The sequence below is a fragment of the Lolium perenne genome, chromosome 6 (genome assembly GCF_019359855.2).
Source record: "Lolium perenne isolate Kyuss_39 chromosome 6, Kyuss_2.0, whole genome shotgun sequence".
In the NCBI taxonomy this organism is placed as follows: Eukaryota; Viridiplantae; Streptophyta; class Magnoliopsida; order Poales; family Poaceae; genus Lolium; species Lolium perenne.
In genome coordinates, this window is record NC_067249.2 from 192,966,941 (window position 1) to 192,985,852 (window position 18,912).

The 18,912-nt window shown below is 44.7% G+C and overlaps 1 protein-coding gene across 1 annotated transcript; it reads left to right on the forward strand.

The window, feature by feature from the left end:
- Nucleotides 1-6,108: 6,108 nt before the first annotated feature.
- On the forward strand, nucleotides 6,109-12,850 carry LOC127306577 (lysine-specific demethylase JMJ706). The gene is made up of 11 exons (XM_051337233.2): nucleotides 6,109-6,373; nucleotides 7,589-7,947; nucleotides 8,563-8,719; nucleotides 8,805-9,024; nucleotides 9,331-9,384; nucleotides 9,461-9,540; nucleotides 9,643-9,920; nucleotides 10,037-10,441; nucleotides 10,517-10,860; nucleotides 10,942-11,190; nucleotides 12,032-12,850. Exons 2-11 carry the CDS (start codon nucleotides 7,692-7,694, stop codon nucleotides 12,401-12,403), a joined length of 2,415 nt encoding a protein of 804 aa, XP_051193193.1. The 5' UTR covers nucleotides 6,109-6,373; nucleotides 7,589-7,691; the 3' UTR covers nucleotides 12,404-12,850.
- The last annotated feature ends 6,062 nt before the right edge of the window (nucleotides 12,851-18,912 follow it).

Consider the following 18,912-nt stretch of genomic DNA (forward strand, 5'->3'; position numbering starts at 1 on the left):
CTTAAGAATTTAAAGTCTTATTACAAACCCTCGCTGGGGCCAAAATGATGCATTGTCTTTCCCGCAGGAATAAAAGTTTTCATTCCCCCTTAGCCGGAGAAGTCTTGCCCTCTGGATCCTTTTCCTTGGCGCCTTCGGCCGGAGAAGACACGTCTTCGTCACTTTCTTTTTCTTCAGAAGCTGCAGTGCTGGTCTTGGGTTCTTCTTGGGGAGCGTCCTTGGAGCTGGTCCAGGTATATTGAGTCCCGGATTCCGCGGGTCGCGCCTTCGCCTCGAGCTCCTTTTGAAGTTCCGCTTCCAAGGGCTCGTCTGCGGGAAGAACGACCTTGTCGTAGAATTCTTCATGCCGGATCCTGCGCGCGATACGGGTGTCGTAGCCGCTCACTGCATCCAGCAGCGCGTTGACATCCGCATCCGGAGGAACGCCCGTGGTCACTTGATCAAGATCAAGATCCGGATTATGTGCTAAGCACATGGTCAAGGCCATTGCAGCTGCGCCTCGGGCTGATGATGCTTGTAGATCCGTCACCAGCTCCGGAAGAATGTCCATCTTTCCAACAAGCTTCCGGACGTTGCAAGTGCGGCTCCTCTTGATGAATAAGTTATAGCATATCTTGCGGGAGGCGGAGATGAGATCTTTGCAGTCATCGCCTGCGAGTTGAAGAAGGTCATCCCGTGGGAACAAATTCCGGCGCTGTTCCGGATACCCAAGCGGCTCTGCATAAAAGATAATCAGGATATAAGCATGCAATTTGAGCGCAAAGTAAAAAAGTCGGAGCAAACATCTTGACGAGGTTCCGGTATCGTACCCAAGATGTTCTCATTGAGCAAGTCCCAGTGATGCTCCGCAGTCTCCATATACTTCCGGAGTCCATTGAGCTCTTTCTGCTGCCTCTTGATGGTTTCGCTGTCAGCATTTTTCTTCAGCAACAGCTCGCCCTTTTCCCTGATATGTTCGGAGTTTTTCTCCGCCAGCTGCTTCTCGGCCTGCTCCCTCTTTAGTTCCGCCTCCTTTAATTTCGTTTCCAAATCTTGGTACGAGGAGCGCAGGTTCTCAAGTTCAGACAAGGCTGTAGCAAGGGAAGAGGATGCACCTATAATAACATAAGTTAACAGCAAGTTTCAAGTCGGAATCTGACCAATGACGAAGAAGACGGAAACCAACCTTGGGCGTCCGCCAGTTGTTTGGCCAGCTCCGCATTTTCATCCTTCAGAGTCCGGATATTTTCCGCTTGATTCAAAGTAACGCGGCGCTGAAGGGCGATGTTCTTGTGCAGTTCATAATGCAGCGCCTGTTGTTCCTGTAAGACAGAGCAGGAGTAAAAATTCCGCCTGTAACAGTGGTTTCCTCAAAAGCATTATTGCCGGAACTTTTCCGCCTAATGCTTGGGGGCTACTGATCCAATTTAAAAACCTTCCCGGAAGTAATCTTTCTCTAAGCATCTAAGCGCTAACTACTTTTTGAGTTTCCGCCTACATGCTTGGGGGCTACTGGGGAGTACCTTTTGCTTGCAGACGAGCTTGTCGAGGAACTGGCCGACGTTCTTCTTGAAGTCCTGAATTTCCGATGTTCCGGCGTCAGGTTTCCCCCAGGCATTGTTCAGCATGGCGTTGAGTAAATCTTGTTCAAGCTCCCATTTCTCCGCCTCGGACAGCTTGTTGAAGAACTTGGTAGCATATGCCTTGGGGGTGGAAGTGGTGTCAGCCGGATCTCCAAAGTTCTTCGGAAAAACGACAATGTCGCCAGCGCCTTCTCCAGCCTTCTCAGAAGAAGTGACTTCAGCCTCTCCTTGGCCTTGTTCTTCCGCGTCTTCTTGGGCAGGGCCTTTGGCCTTAGGATCTTCTCCGCCCACTTTCTCGCTGCTAACCGAAATTATTTCCGGTGGAGTGTTTGCGGCAGGAGGGGGAGATGGATCAGCCTGAGGAGGAGACGGCTGAGGAGTAGGGTGGGAGGCACTTGGCGGAACTGGGGTAGAAGGACCAACTGCCGGAGACTTTTTCATATACTTGGTGATAGGTTCTTGGCTGGTGGTCCGCGTGGCAGTGGTGTTCGGATTCCTGCAAACAAGTGAAAGGGGTTAAATAAGAGATAATTTCGCTAAGATAAAATCGCATCATGTTCGGAAACTTACGGGGCGCCGGGGATGATGGGGCGCGAGCGCTGACCAGCTGTTGAAAGCATTCTCAGGCGCGCACGCTCCGCTTTCCTTGAGTCTAGCGGAGGTGGCTTTGTGGTCTTGGGCTTCTTGGCGGAGGCCTCGCCGCTAGCTCCGGCTTCAGAGCCGGAAGCCTTGGCGCGGGGACGCTTCGTAGGACGAGGGGCCGCCTTGCGGGGTGCCTGTTCCTCTTCCTCCTCATCGTCTTCTGGAGCCTCCTCCGCCGCGTCGCCGGTGACAGGGACGCGAAGAATGGTGCGGAAGCTTTCCTCCGCCAAAGTGTTGAGCTGGAAGGAAAATGAATAAAAGTTAGAGTTAACATCCAAAACTTGTGAAGTTTGAAGCAATGAAAAGAACAAAGCTTACCGGAGGACACTTGTCGTTCGTGTAAATGTCCTTGATCAGTTCCGGGACCTGTTGGCCTCTCGGAATCTTCACCAGCGTCTTGAACCTTCTCTTCAGAGAGTCGGCCGGAAGATCGTGGCGGGTAACCCGGAGAAGATCGTCCGCCCCGGTATAAGCGCACATCAGGCGCGCGTTGTAACGTAGAGGCTGGATTCTCCGGGAGAACTAGCTAAGAGTGAGCTGGGCTCCGGTCAGTCCATCGTGGACTAGCCAGGAGATTCTCCGCGCAGCCTTCTCCAGGATCGGGGTCTGGGCGAGCGAAGGGACGAAGCTCCAGCTTGCAAGCTCTTCCGGAGGTTCGTTGACGAACTGGGGCAGACCTTCATGAACATCCGGAACTGAAGCATTCTTCTCATAGAACCATCCGGCGTTCCAGTACCGGACGGATTCGTGCGAGTCGTGGGGAGGGTACATGCGGCTAGGGCGGAGCATAAATGTCATGCTTCCGCAGTTCACCATTGCTTTGTCAATGGTTTCTTTCTTCACCCGGAAAAAGAACTGCCATAACTTGATGTCTGGCCGGATCCCAAGGTGCCCTTCGCAAAGAGTTACGAAGTTGGACAGAAGAAGATAAGAGTTTGGGCAGATGTTGTGGGGCTGGAGCCCATATGTGTTGAGGACGGAGAGAAAAAACTCCGAACAGGGAAGTGAAAGTCCGCGTTCCACCCAAGCTTTGGTCATAACAATTTCTCCGGCTTCGGGCTTGGGGACGTCGGAGTCACGCGTGAAACTCCAATGTGTGGAGATCATGCCCTCGTTCTGGAGCTCTCTAAGCTCCACATCGGTAGTTGCGCAAGGCCACCACTGACCCCGTTCTCCTTCGCGGATCCGGGCTTTGGACGCCCTCTTGTTTTCCACCTCCTGCACCTTTGCTGCCATCCGAGCTTGTCCCTCGAGTTCTTCTTGGAGCTCTTGGAGGGAAGGGATCCGGCCTGGAGCGGTGCTGGAAGATGCGGAAAAAGGTTGAGCTAGTCTAATGTCGGAAACATATGGTGGCAGGAATGATATGGGATCTGGGCATATGGGTTCTATTTGATTGGGATCCGGGCTACTCGGAGAGCTACCAGTACAATGCGAAGAATCGAGTGGCATGCTTCCGGCTGCACCCATACAAAGTGTTTGAGTACCCGGATCACCTAAGTCTATTTTCTACACTAAGTCTAAATCTATCTTCTACGGGGCCGGCGCACTTACCGCTAATGGCGCGGTGGCTCGACGGAGCTCCGGTGAAGATGGGGTCGCCGGACTTGAAGAAAACCGACCCGCGAGACCACGAATCGGCGGCGGAGGGAAATTCCCGTTCAACCGCAGGAATCTTGGCGCGAGAGGGGTCTTGGTTTGGCGGCGCGTGAAGCTCACCGTGGCGAAGATCGCCGGAATCGAGATCCGTCGGGCGGCGCGGCACGAGGAGGAAGACGAAGTGGTGAGGAGAGGTGAAAGAATGAATTTTTACCGGGCCGCGGGGTATTTATAGGCCGCACGCGGAGATGCGGGATCCGGATCCGACGGTGGAAACGGAACGGTCGCACCGTTGGATGGATGACACGTGTTTTAGGTCAAGTGCGGTAAAACGACGTGGAGGTAACTTAACCATGCACTCCCGAAATTTCCGGCTAAAGATTCGCATCTGCGAAAATTTAGCGCGGGAAATGAGGAGGTTGTGCGCGGGAAAATTGGAACTTCCGTTGTTCAGCGTGATCTGAAGATGAAGGATTTCCGAACCCGGAATCAAGTAAGAAGTTTTGAAGCTCTTCAAGATTCTCTTCGTTTCCGAGCAGAATGGAGTCGGAGGAATGATGAATCTCGGAGAACTTCGGGGGCTACTGTTGTGGGTATACTTTATGGGTATATCAACGGCATGGCCAAGATCCGGCAAGCCCGGGTGGCCCATAGTTGGTGGTGAGGCATGTGGCCCATCGGGCGGCCCGATTCTTTGTAGATCATGAAGGATGAAGTCCAGCCCAGGAACGAGGAGCCGGATCCCAACCGACCTACGAAGGAGGCCGGATCCGTTGAAGCCCATGAAGTATCCGGATCCAGCACGGCCTAGAAGGAAGGCGGATCCTTGACGTACACGGCAAGACTTTGTACTGTAGTTAGGCAACTTGTATTCCGGCTAGGACTCTCCATGTAAACCCTAGATCCGTGCGCCTTTATAAGCCGGATCCCGGGAGCCCTAGAGGCACAACCACAACTCATTGTAACAACGCGAAAGCGCCCAGATAATTCCAGACAAGCAGCAGTAGGCCCTGTCATCGTGCAGGTGTTCCGAAGCTGGGTAACTCGCGTACCACCGTCCCGTGTGCACTCCGCCCTATGGCCCCTACTTCTTCTCCCCCTCGTGAGGATCCCTCCTCCGAGGTACCGTCGAATAGGCAACGACACCATATATCCATGTGGTGAAAACTGAAACCACATCGTCATGAAACCAGTTTCACTGGATAACATGCATAAGCATTATAGAGAAAATTGTGCAATTTGATAAAATTTAGAAGTTTATTGTTTTTATTCTTATAATTTGTTTTTCATAAAATTCTAGAGCATGTTCTAAATATTTAAAATAGTGTAACACTTGACGGACCTAATATTTTGGGTCTAAGAGTTATGTTACTTAACGAATTTCATTGTAGTTTACCGACGAATAGTATGAATGTCCCGTTTTTTTAAATAAGGGTAGTGACACAAAGTTTCACTAAGGTTTCATCTTCATATTTGACATACACACTAATTACTAGAGAAAAGTGTAATCTATAGTCATCAATATAAGTTTTACCATGAATATATTTTTGGATACTATTCATAGCTATATTTTTGGTCTATGAATTGACTATTCAGATGAAATTTTGTACCCTTATGGATTTGTTTTGTAAACTTTACACAACTTATAGTTCTCAAAGGCATAATAGCACTATTATGTCCCCCCTCTCCTTACATTGCAAATTGGCACAAAATCGAAGAATGTAGCCGATCTAATTTGCTGAGATAATGTATATGGCCGAAAGAAACAAGCATCCATGAGTGCCTCTCGACTACTCACTGAAAGTACAATGTCGGTAACCTGGGGGGGGGGGGGGGGAGTGAATAGGTTCTACAAAATTTCCTTGACTTGTTTGCAATTTATACTACAAATACAAAATAAACTAGGATTGAGATTTAGGCGGATCCCACATTTCTAGGCTGCACGACACTGATTGGCACCGCTATGATGGAGAAGACATACTGGTGACTACGGCCTCCGATTACAAGTTAGTTGGCAACTACCCCATCTACCAAAAAAATACTACATAAAATTTACATATACTTGAGTCCATTCAATTCTAATTTGGTATATTTTATAATTTGCCACACTTTTCTTGAAAGTGTCTATCATTTGCCACATTACCACTCAGTGATATAGAAAATGGCAGAAGTACAAAGAAAAAGTGTGGTGGTAAATTTGTAAAATCCCACCTCTAATCCACCAAATTGTACAATCCTTCTTGATTAGAGAGGCTCAGGGGGCAGTTGTCGCGGTATTAATATCACCCGCACTTTTCCCATCCTTCGTTTCCGCACCTCGCTCCACCTCCGCCTCCTCCCACCCCTCGCCGCAGCTCGGACCTCGGAGGAGCGCCGCCGTGGTGCTCGAGGTTTTCGCTCCGCCTCAGCCTCGGCTCCGGCGCCCACTCCTCGCGTGGAACTAGCGTCACCCTTTGCCGCCGCGGTGGTTTAGGGCAGTGGCGGGCTCGGATCCGAGCGCGGGGGATCCGGTAGAAGGCCCCGGAGGGGAATGTGGGTTCCGATTTGCGGCGGTTTTGCGGCGGGAGGCTACGGTGAGTGTTTTCCGGGCTGCGAATTGTGATTCGGGGCGGGTGCGCCCCCGTGGCTGGGGGTGGTTGGGTTTGTTTCAGGGGCAGGTGTTTGGAATTTTTCGCTAGTTCCTCTCCAGGTTGATTCGTGGAAATCCTTCGATTAATGTTAGCTGCAATCGCCTTGTGGCGCTTGCTCTGACCCTTTGGCCGATTCCGCTTCGGTCGTGTGGATTCCGCCGTTCCAACGACTAATCGTGCGGATTCCATCTCATAATTGGTGTTTTTGTGCTAAATTATGGTCGTTCCAACTGTTTGATTAACCGCGGTCGAGAGCTGGCGATTTTAGGCGATAATTTCACGCTTTGACGTGCGAGCGCGCGATTTCAGGTGCTTTTTGAGTGACCCAATTCGTGGATTCCTGCTTGTCGCGTAACTCTCATCAGTCGGTGAATGAACCCACTGGGCTAATTCCGTACCCGATCCTTCTATTTTAGGGAATTCTCTAGGTATGTCGTGGCTGGCAGAACTGTAGAACTGGGCTTAATATGGTACACAATTTATATCTGCGCTCATGATTGAGGTGTTTCCAGATTCTAACTGTTGCATACACTTTGACCAGTCTTTCGGATGGGAAATAGATTTGACCACCACCTAAGCTTGCTATTTTACGTGGAAGGATGGTATGAATTCGCGGGCTACATATCTAGCTGCTTAATTCGGCATCTTTAAATGAACAGATTCATAAGTGTCGTGGTTACGAATTTGACCCGTGTGTGGACGGTCTTGTCTATAACTTTTTCCTGCGGTGTTTCGTGAATTGCGATTGAGATGGCACTGAGCTGTTGGATTCCTGGATCCAATAGGAGAGTTTGACTTATTAGCACCCTAGTACATGTATTTCTGGTCTTGGGCATCGATCGCCTGGCTACAGTGGCTGCTGTGGTGTGAACAATTAGTGAGATTGTGCCTTTAGGCATATAGGATGATATGGAAAAGGAGCACACAGTTGAGTAATTGACCACGCGCATGTTTACATTTCTGCATGTAGCATGTACTTTTGGATGTAATATTCGTTTTACATGAGTTCACTGGACATGAATCTTTTAATCCTGTCCACTTCACTTTAGTTAGGCATGTTCGTTGCAGTAGCCACTTTTAGCTATAATTTAGTAATGGAAAGTATAAAAAAATGTTCTAGCAGGATGAGTACTGATTTTTTTTTTTGGGTGTATACAGGTCGAGTGGAGTCACGTTTTGCTGAGCTGGGGATATAAATCATGGGTGCCTTCACCCAGTAAGCTCAGTATTTGTGTGTCAAAGGGTTGATGTCTTCAGGACTATGGCAGGGAATGAGGAAGTTGCTCCGAAACCTGCGTCATGCGGGGCAAGGTTACGTAGGAGACTTGATTCATCACTAAAAGAGGAAGTGCCCACGAGGGACCCATTCTTGAAGCACAGAGGGAAGAAGTTTGATCTATCTAGCCTAGATTGGATTGATCAGATTCCAGAATGTCCAGTTTTTTGTCCTTCTGTTGAGGAGTTTGAGGATCCATTTGTTTATCTCAGCAAAATTGCCCCTGTTGCTGCAAAATATGGTATAGGTTCTTCTCTATGTTTGTCTGTGATTATTTTCTGCGAGTAAGGCCAAGGACATGATAACAATTGATTGTAAGCTGGCAGAGAGCTAATGTTTGCCAAATCTGATCTCATGAAATAGAATAAAGATAAATTTGCTCACAATTCGTAACCATCCCTGCTACTTCCATGTTGTATTAAGTGCCAAATGTTCAATATTAGGAACCACCAATATGGTTTTAAAGTTTATAGACCAAAGTGATGCCAATGCACCCCAATACAAAAGTTTAGGAACCTCTTGTGCAATTTACTCTAATATACAGGACAATTGGAGTGGCTCTCCTGTGGTATTCTCTTCACATTTTTTACTCTCGGAGTATACATCCAAATCATGCTGCACCTCCAGTTGAGCTTGTCTATTATCATAATGACAGCAGAACTGAAACATGTCATAATATTTATGGGCTTTGTGCACAGGCGTGAAATAGATGAGCCACATACCAAAACAAGCATTTTCTTAGCAAACTGATTGGCAGCAGCGAATATCTACCGATTGGCAGCAGCGAATATCTCAAACCAAATCGTTTGGCGCCTGTGTTTTTTTTCATGGCTGAGACAATCTGTGATTTTGCCAGGTATATGCAAGATTGTTTCACCTATATGTGCTTCTGTACCTGTTGGAACTGTACTTATGAAGGAAAAAGGTGGGCTAAAGTTTACTACCAGAGTGCAGCCTCTCCGTCTTGCTGAATGGTCCGCGGATGACAAGTTTGCTTTCTTCATGAGTGGAAGGTCTGTTAGCCTACTGATGATGCGTTACTGCTTCATAGTTATGTTTGCCATGTATAATGCATAACTTATGAGTTTGTATCAACAGAAAATACACATTTCGAGATTTTGAGAAGATGGCAAATAAAGGATTTGTTCGGAGATACTCTAGTGCTGCTTGTCTTCCACCAAGGTATATGGAAGAGGAATTTTGGCATGAAATAGCATTTGGCAAGATGGACTCTGTTGAGTATGCATGCGATATTGATGGTAGTGCTTTCTCGTCTTCTCCGAATGACCAACTTGGAAGTAGCAAATGGAACCTAAAGGTACTTCATTTATGTACCATATTTAGAGCTATTTATGTACCAACCTCACTAGGTAAAATTTCCTTGGCATTTCTGTATTCAATTTCGTTCAGTTATGCAGTGGCTAGAATGTATGCTTGCTCTACATTCCTTTTTTGCTGTATGTGTTGAGTGTAGTGTGGGGTTACACAGCTGCGCTCTTGCAAATATGCGTTTATTAAGCTTACTTGTCCTTATTCAATCATTAATTCATTATATGATCTTATCTATTGCAAGTGTTACATTGCTTTATGATATGTTAAAATATTTCATTGTGCTCTGATCCAGAAACTTTCTCGGTTGTCCAAATCAATTCTACGTCTTCTGAGAACAGCAATTCCAGTGAGTACATTGTATCAATGGAATTCCCTGCTTTATTGTTTAGTACTCACTGTTGTTTATTTCCTGGAATCTCCAGGGAGTAACTGACCCAATGTTGTATATCGGAATGCTCTTTAGTATGTTTGCCTGGCATGTGGAAGACCATTACTTGTACAGGTGCATGATTAATAGTTTTGTTATGTCCCACTTTCTACACTTTTGCAACATGCTGCAGACTGAACCTTCTGTATATTCTAATCTGATTTTATGATTTTGTAGCATTAACTATCATCACTGTGGGGCTCCAAAAACATGGTATGCGGTTCCAGGAAAAGCTGCTCCAGAATTTGAGAAAGTGGTACGTGAGCATGTATATGATCATGAAATTTTATCAGGTGAAAGAGAAACTGCAGCATTTGATATCCTTTTGGGGAAGACTACAATGTTCCCTCCAAATATTCTACTGCATCATCATGTTCCAGTTTACCGAGCTATACAGAGACCTGGAGAGTTTGTGATCACATTTCCTCGAGCGTACCATTCAGGTTTCAGCCATGGTGAGGCTTTCTTGGAGCTTTTGTGATGCCAGTTATCTTCCAAATTCTCTGAATATCTGTAATATGTATTTTATAGGATAATATGAACAGTGGGAAATGCTTATAACAAATTTCAGGTTTTAATTGTGGCGAGGCAGTGAATTTTGCTGTTGGTGAATGGTTCCCGCTTGGAGCAATTGCTAGTCAACGTTATGCACTTCTAAATAGGATACCACTACTGCCTTATGAGGAACTTCTTTGTAAAGAGACGGCACTTCTTGCTCACGAATTTTCTATGTCTGGTCATAAAGATATTACAACATCAACTGGCGATAGTCACATTGAGCAGTGTATGAAAGTTCCTTTTGTGCAGTTGATGCGTCTCCAGCATTGTGTCCGTTGGTCACTTATGAAAATGGGAGCTCGCACATACTATAAAGCAGATATTGATGTGACAGTTCTCTGTGGCATATGCAGACGTGACTGCTACGTGGCTCATCTTATGTGTAACTGCAGAGTTGATGCAATTTGCCTTTGTCATGGTAAGGAATTTTAACATTAAGTGCAGATGTCAACCTCTTGAAGCAACCTTCTCACTTGTTTGCCTTGTTTTGAAGAGGAAGAGATTTGGAAGTGCCCTTGCAGCTGCGATCGTACTGTATTTGTGAGGAAAGACATCTTTGAGTTGGAAACATTGTCAAAGAAATTCGAGGAGGAAAATGGAACAATCGATTTAGTTAGAAAGCAAATCTATCATGGCTCTAGCATACATTCTTACTTCAACAGCATTAATCATGATGTTGAATACTTCCCGTACTGTAAGATTCACATAGATGTATCTGATGAAGTTCATAGTATGTCAGAGGCACGTGTTCTTCCATACGATCTGAACAAGCCATATCCTGCTGCATCAACAATAACATTTTCCTTTGGACCCCATGATTATTCTACACAAAGTGATGTAAGGTTCATTCCAGAGTTTCTTATGTTGCTGAACTGTATTGGGGCAAATAAATGTGTTGATATTAGTTTTTATTTGCAGGAGTGCACTAGTTCTAACAGAAGAATCTTCTCTAGCTCTTGTCCTGAGAATTCATTTACTCCTGAAACTGCAACCATTAATGCATGCCCTTCGTCTGCACCTGATCAAACATGCTCTTCTGAAAAATTGGCTGCAGAAGATACTTCTGATTCTGATTGTGAGGTATTCAGGGTGAAGAGAAGGTCAGGCATAACTCCTGATAGAAGGCGTACAGAAGATGCAACAATAACAAGTTTCACTGAGAATCAGGTACAGATATTTCTGTGCCAGTGCTCATTTATTTGCGTCCCTCTGCATTTATAATTTGATGTCACTATCCATGTTTGCACTGTAACTTCAGTAACACTACAGAAACTAATGGTGAGAGGAATATCTCGTGGGCTTTGTCAGTGTCTAAGATGTGTAGAATGATGTTATTTCTTCACTGTTCCACATATTTGTTAACCATTCCTTAAAAAATCAGCACATTTCATTCTGATCTAGCACAGGATCCACTAAGGTCACTCCCTGTGTGGATTGGCAACCAAAATTACTCCCTCTATTTTTATTTAGTTCACGTTTTCGGTTTAGTCAAAGTCAAACTTTGTAAAGTTGACTAAATATTTAGGAAAAAAAATCAACATCTATAATATAAAGTCTATGGTATTACAATCGACAGTAAAGTCTATTTTTCATTTTATATGCTTTTGTTATTGTGGATATTGATATTCGTTTCTGTATTCCTGGTCAAACTTTACAAAATTTGACTTTGACTAAACCCATAACGCGAAGTAAATAAAAACGGAGGGAGTATAACCCTGTTTGTGTAATCGACCTTAGTGCTTAGCTTCAGTCCAATATATAGTAAAATGGTCATTAAACCTGAAAGAGTAAATAAAGGATTTCCATTTCAGAACTTATAACCACTTCATAAATCTGAAGGGACATGATACATCTGTTCATAAGTTGCGACTAGAGCAATTTAGTGAACAGCAAGTTCATTTCATGGATTGATTGCACTGATAAACAACCTTTTTCCCTGAACATCCAATATTCAGTTTCACATATACAACTTTGTTTACTAATGTCATCTCCTTGATCCCAACTTCAGGTATTAAAACGGTTGAAGAAAATCCATACAGATGACAGACAGCAGCAAAAGTTAGTGGAAGTATCCAGCGGCAAAAATGATCCTGTCCATACCCATTATTCTCGACATTGTCTTGATTTTATTTCTGGCAATGGAGATGACTCAATAGCTACAACCAAATTGAAGACGAGACGTCAACTAGATGGAAATATTTTGGAAGATGAAGTTGCTTCCAGCCAAAATCCTAATGGCTGCAACTACCTACCTCCATCTGTAGAGCTTGGGCCGAAGCGCTTGAAAATTCTTGGCCCATCCTTTCCCAGTGGGAATAACGCATTGGAAAATTGTTATACATTCCAGGAAAGTGACTTGGCTAGTCAGTATGACCAATGAACTATAACTAGGCAATCGGTGCTAACAGCCTAACATCACGTATGTTAACAATATCATTCTCAACTTCTGGAAGCTTACAACTCCTTTTCGCAGTATGGATGGTTCAGAAGCAATTCTTTCCGCAGGCCTGCAATAGAGGCACTGTCATGGCTGGATTCTTGATTTATTGCCAGGTCACCATTGGGGACCTGAAAAGAGTAGGCAGACACTATCTGATGTTCTTAAGTTGTACATCTTCACTTTCCTTTCTTCTTCTAGGCTTTCCACTGTGAAGAGGTTAGTCCATAACTTTTACAGTTTCTTTCATTCTTTTTCGACAGACACACATGTACCTAGAATGCTTTAACAGATGCAAATATCAAACTGATACTGTACATCTCCTGAGGAACTGCCTGTCTTCACTCTTTATGTAATCTCTGGTCATTAAGGTCACCAACTTTTTTGTCATTATTGTTTCTGGTGTATTTGTCTCCAGATGTGTTAATAACTTGAGAAGAAATGAACCGAAATTGCTAGCCCAAATGTACATTTGTTTCCAGAAGTGTTAATTACTTGATGCTAACTAGAAATTACTAGCATAACTAAATGTTATGTTTCATATGCAACAAAGTTGATTCCTTGTGATAATGCATATCGAAGCTCATGTAAATGTTCGAATCAATCATGTTTCATTGCGAGTGGGTGTAACAGAAGGAATAAAGGCGAACAATTCAGTCGCACATCATAGTTCTTAGACTGATCTACTTGGCATATAAGATTTACTTTCTCCCATAGCTGTATGATACAATATTTTCTTAGCCAATTATATTTTGTTTGAAAGTAATGGTTTGGTTAGCTAAGTATAATTTGACTAATTGTCTGGTGAATGTCTTCTGTTTGTGGAAATAAAGTTATCTTTGCAAATTCTTAGCAAGACTCCAAGTTGTCCAGGACTCCAGGGAGAATGACGTGCTGTTTCTTGTCTGAATGCTTTGCCAAAATATGCAAATTAGGCATGATGCTTCTTATCGTATCATTGGGCTTGCATATAGTATAGTTATTGTGCTGTGATGGTGGGACGAGCAAAATAGCCCGGTGCACGATTACATACTTTCACTAACCCATGCCACCATCATTTTGCTCCACCTGTTGCTGAAAATGCCTTGAGGGCCTAGAAGAACTATTAGCGCACCAGTTTGGTAGGATTTTGCACGGTTATTATGGCTTTACATTCACAAAGAGGCTATTCCTCCATGGAAAGGTGATGATGGGTTCATGACCAAAGATTTGAGATCCTTTTTTAACTTTTTCAATTCTCTTTTCACTCTTTTGTGTATGTTCTCAAATAAAAATACATGCCATCAAATCATAGCATGTCTTTAAAGACAAGTTAAAAAAGAAGGATTCTCTTTGCTGCCACTCGTTGGTGTCCATGATGATGAACTGCCGAGTGCTGACTGAAGCTTTGTCAAGACTCGGTACTGCACTTGTACCCACATGCTCTGTTTTCATTCGGTTACCATGTCGGTGTCATCCCAATGAAAAAGATCCAGTTTCCTAATTTGCAAGGGCTCAGCCTTAAGGCAAAGGTATGCATCATATAAAATGTAAGTGCACATAATAAACTACCAGTATAATTTTCCTTTAGATTCATGCCATCTCTTATCAGCGAGTCTTGTTGAAAGATAAATATTCTGTGTCCTAATGAGGAAAAGACCGTGGATTCCAGCGTGTCATGTCGTCTAATTCAAGAAAACAAACTTCTGGTAGGAATCCATCAATTGCCTTGTTGTCTGTCAATCAGACACCCTGAAAGACATTCCCCTGTATCCGACCAACTTGGTTGGAAATGTGATCATCCGACCCCTCTCCATACAATTGATGGTCGATACTAGGTCATGGTCTGAAGGTCCTTATATGACAGAGTACTACCACGCATGTGTTTAATCTTTCAAAATGCCAATAACTCATGCTAGTCATATAAGGACCTTACATGTGGTGTCTGAAAGCCGTAAGTGGTCGATACTACCACGCATGAGCTTACATGTGGTGTCTGAAAGCCGTAAGTGGCCCTTGTAGACTGGGCCTGTCGAGTCAAAGCCTGGCCTCCTACAGTTTCCTCTTGCATGTACATCAGCTCAGTTGATGTTCATGGCAGAAATTGCTGGAGTGCCTCCATGGGTTCACCTGTCCTCACCAGATGCTTGGTTCCAATCTATCTAGCCCTGTGTAGTCTCGCCATAGGTCCATGACCATACCATGCAGGCAATGGACACTGGTTTGGTTTTGTACCATGGCGAGTAAATTGGCGTTGCGTGGCCTCTGCCGCTGCCTGGCCATGAATGGCTCTCAAAATCCTCAACAGGATGTGACCACACTCTGAGCGGGGACAAGCCATTTAAGGCCCCAGAGTTCAAGGCCTCCATGTCTAATGTCTTGACCTACATGCCCACTGCTCTTGGCATTTCAAGCTGTAGCGGTATAGTGGTAGAATCAGGCCATCAGCTGATAGCGTGTTATTAGATATAAAATCTAGGGTACGGGGCACATTGTTTATGAGGTTGTGACTTCTGAGAAGGGTCTCTCTTGGTCATGTAAGCTTACTTTTAGACTGAAAGTTTTGTGGTGGATCCAGTAGTTCAAATTTAAGCCTGCCAATGTAGATAGTATTGTCAAGCTAGAGGAGGATCCCTTTGAATAGTACACTTTCACATGGCTCGCTCTAGGCCTTGCAAAGTCAAGCAAGACCAAACAAAACCTTCTGTCTGAACCGATCTAGTTAGCAGTGTTTGCTGTGACATTCCTATTGGCCTGCCATATAAAGAAACCAATGATCAAATTCTTCTCCTGTGTAGCTCCTCCTTAAAGAAAACAGCTACTATTGGACTAAGTAAACCAGGATTGCTAGCATAATCATTATACAATCATATTCCTTGTCGGCATCCATCATGCTATTCTATTCCACCTGCTAGATCAAATCAGATTTGTTCTGTAGTGGCTTCCATTGTCAGTTTTATCAATTGCTGAATCCAGTCAGTGACATGTACCTTCCCGGCATTAGTTTTTCCTGGGCTCTTTGACTCACTAGTCATTTCCCCACGTCCACATCATTAATTTAGAAATCATCTTGTCTGTACACGGAATCTTGTGTAGTGTTTATCAAATCCTCAATACTGGTGTAGATTCCCTTGGTATGCGTGTGCATTACAGTCAGCACAAGATAACATGTGGACTAGTGATCTCATCTATCCTTCGTAGCAAATTTTCAAAAAAGCTCCGTGATTTTTATTAGGGGCGGCGAAATTGATCTCGATGATATCCTTGAGGGGCTCCCGCTGGAACGTGCTTCCTTCCCTCTCAAGTACCCTGGGTTGCCTCTCTCGGTTTGGTGGTTCAGGATTCCCAACACCTTGAAGACAAAGTGGCCGGTAAAACCCTAACTTGGAATGGGAAACTTATCACAACATGACAGCACACCTTCCTTGTCAAGGTGGTTCTTACTTCACAATCAATCTATCAATTGACCCCACTCATTATGCCACCCGGGACCATGCACAACATCGAAGGCCTTTTTACGGACGGCCACCGAAAATGTCCCCAATGGGAAATGCAAAATGAATTGGGAAGCAGTTTGCATACCAAAAATACCTTGGGGGTCTCTTGGTGTGCTCAACACTACTCTTTGCAAGGGTCCTAAGATTGAGATGGCCATACCTTGAATGGAAGGACTCTTTTAAGATTTGGGGGTGGCTTGGGAAATGCTTCCACAAAATTAGACATGGAGATTCTCTGTGCTGCCACCACAATCGCAATGGGAAATGGAGAAAAGACCCATTTTGGGAGACCCCTTGGCTCAATGGCCGGAAGCCGAAAGACATAGCTCCCCTCATCTACATGATTTCCTTGAGAATGATTGGATTTTCAAAATCAACATGAACGCCAACTTTTCCATGGACCACATACGCCAATTAGTTACCGTTTGGACTCTTCTTCGGCAATTAACCTCCAGTGATGATTTTATGGACAACATCAAGTGGACCCTGACCGAAAATGGACAATACATGAGCATATCCGCCTACAAGGCGCAATTCCTTGGAAAGCATGCCGCCTTGAGAAGAGAGGATGACTAAACTATGACGTTTGCTTGCCTATTCAAACGAGTTTCGTAATCGGTTGATCATCTGTTCGTCTATTGTAGATTCACTATAAGGCTCTGAGACATTATCAAAAGTTTCCTCGGGCTTCACTTCATCGACCTCTCCTCTTGGCAGGTGCAACCAATCCTCTCTTGGTGGACCTCCATGACGAAGTGCAAAGATTTGGCATCCATCACCCTTCTGATAGAATAGCGTGTTAGGTCTAACCTTCTAGCTAGCCTAATATGACATGGGTATCAATTGTATGATTGTATTATGAGCTCTTTGTACCTACCGCTAATATATAACCGAGGCCAGCCGAGCCCTATGTGTATTGAGCGTTGTTCCCCTCAACCGATCTAGTGTTTTACATGGTATTAGACTTGGTGATATAGAGCCATGACTTCCGCTTTCGCCGAGCCCGCCATCATAAACTCCATAGCGGCTATGTTTGTCAGACCCTTCACCTCCTTCGTCATCGTTGAGTGCTTTCGGTGTGGTCTCTTGGTGCCTGATCAACATCGGCCATCTGACCACGCCTCCGGAGGTTGCATGTCGCTTCCCTTTTTATCGTTGAACTCATATCTTAATTAATAGATTGGAGCAAATCTTTTGCCCCTTCTGCTGCAGCCTAGCAGAGTAGTAGAAGAAGAGAAAAGGATCGGGTGCTAAAATGATGGTCAATTTGTGGGCAAGATGCAACTTTGACTGTCGGTAGCCGGACAAGGGCACGGAAACGGCGGGGGCCATGCAGTGCAGGAGGGCGCCGTATGATAAGCGGGGCCAGCCGGCCACGATCCATGCACAGTGACTGTAGTAGCTGCAGTAGTGGTGCGGTGGTCGTTGGCGATCTATGTATGCAGGTCACCCGCTCCTTGGGCATTATGTGCGTGTGTGCCTCCACTTAGCTGAGGTTGGTCTTCGTCCTGTCTCCATCCATGCACATGGAGATTGTTCCTGTGCATTTCTTTTTCTTCTCTAGACCAGAGAGAGCAGCTACTCATGCTTCAGCGAGACATTGTACTGCAAATAATGCGTGCAGATCAATCCATGTATGTCTCCACCATACAGTCCTTTGTTTGAACGTTTCACGCGCAAGCAGCTAAGCTAGTAGCTGCTGAGTTGCTCTCGCTATCCGAGCAGTTTAGCGTCCAGAAACAGATGGGCATATTGGTTCCTCAGATTACTTGTGGCAGATGGATCGGCGAAAGCAACAATTCGTTCCCCTGTAACGCTCGAAATCAGAGGACCCATGCGCGCATGTTTGTTCCTCTCTGGCCGTATATATACAACAAGCACATAGGATAGGAACAAGATCACTACGGAAACAGTTGAATAAACAGTACTTTCTCTCCGTTCACTGTCTTTTAGATATTTGATAGTGGACTAATTAGGAGCAAAATAAGTAAACCTACGTACTAAAGCGCATTTAGATACACAATAAAAATGAGTTCTCCAGCTTTGTTTAGATACAAACGTGCAGAGAGCGAGTAAGACACATTGCCTCACTATGTTTTTAGCTCCCGAGCTCCAGTGCTCTCACTATGTTAAGAAAAATTTAAAAATACTTTTACAAGTTATAAAAATCATGAAAATAATTCTGAAGACTGTCATTGATACATTCCACAATCATGCAAAATTTCAATCCGAAATTCTTTTTTATTTTGAGCTAGATAAAAATGACAAAATCTGATATATTTTGAAGATTTGAAAATGACTACTTAGATCTACAATTTTGTCATTTTTGTGTAGCTCAAAATATTAAGTATTTGAAATTGATTTTTTGCACGTTTGTGGGATACATCATTGACTATTTGCAGACTTTTTTCCAGATTTTTTTGAAACTAAAAAATATGATTTTTTTTTTTTTAAAAAAAACGAGATCAGATGATGTATCCCACAAACGTGCCCTACTTCGGATGTATGTAATGTTGGTGATCTTATTATTAGGCCTGTGTCCATCACCGATTTGGCAAGTAAATGATGGGGCCTGGGTTAGCTGTACGGGAGCTAACTATCACTGCTCGCTACAGTAGTGTAAGTGCGATCGCATTCATTCAACCAATTTGGCCCCGATTCGGGCTTACTAAGTACGTGCATCACTGTATCGGGTCGCAGAAAGGACCTGTCACGCTACTGTGCGCCCGAGATCTATCAAACCACGACGGAATGTTCACATCGCATTTTAATTTAATCGGCGGTACGTACTTGAATGGATAGATCCCGGAGTTGTTAAGACCTGGCGGAAGCTGCAGATCAAGCTAGCTGCTTGTTGGTAAACGATCCAAGCGTACGGCGGATCAATTTTATGCACCGTCCTATAGCTGCCGATTAATCCGTCGACCGATCTCGTCGCGTGCGCGGACGCGGCATGTGCGCACGCGCGTGCCCCAG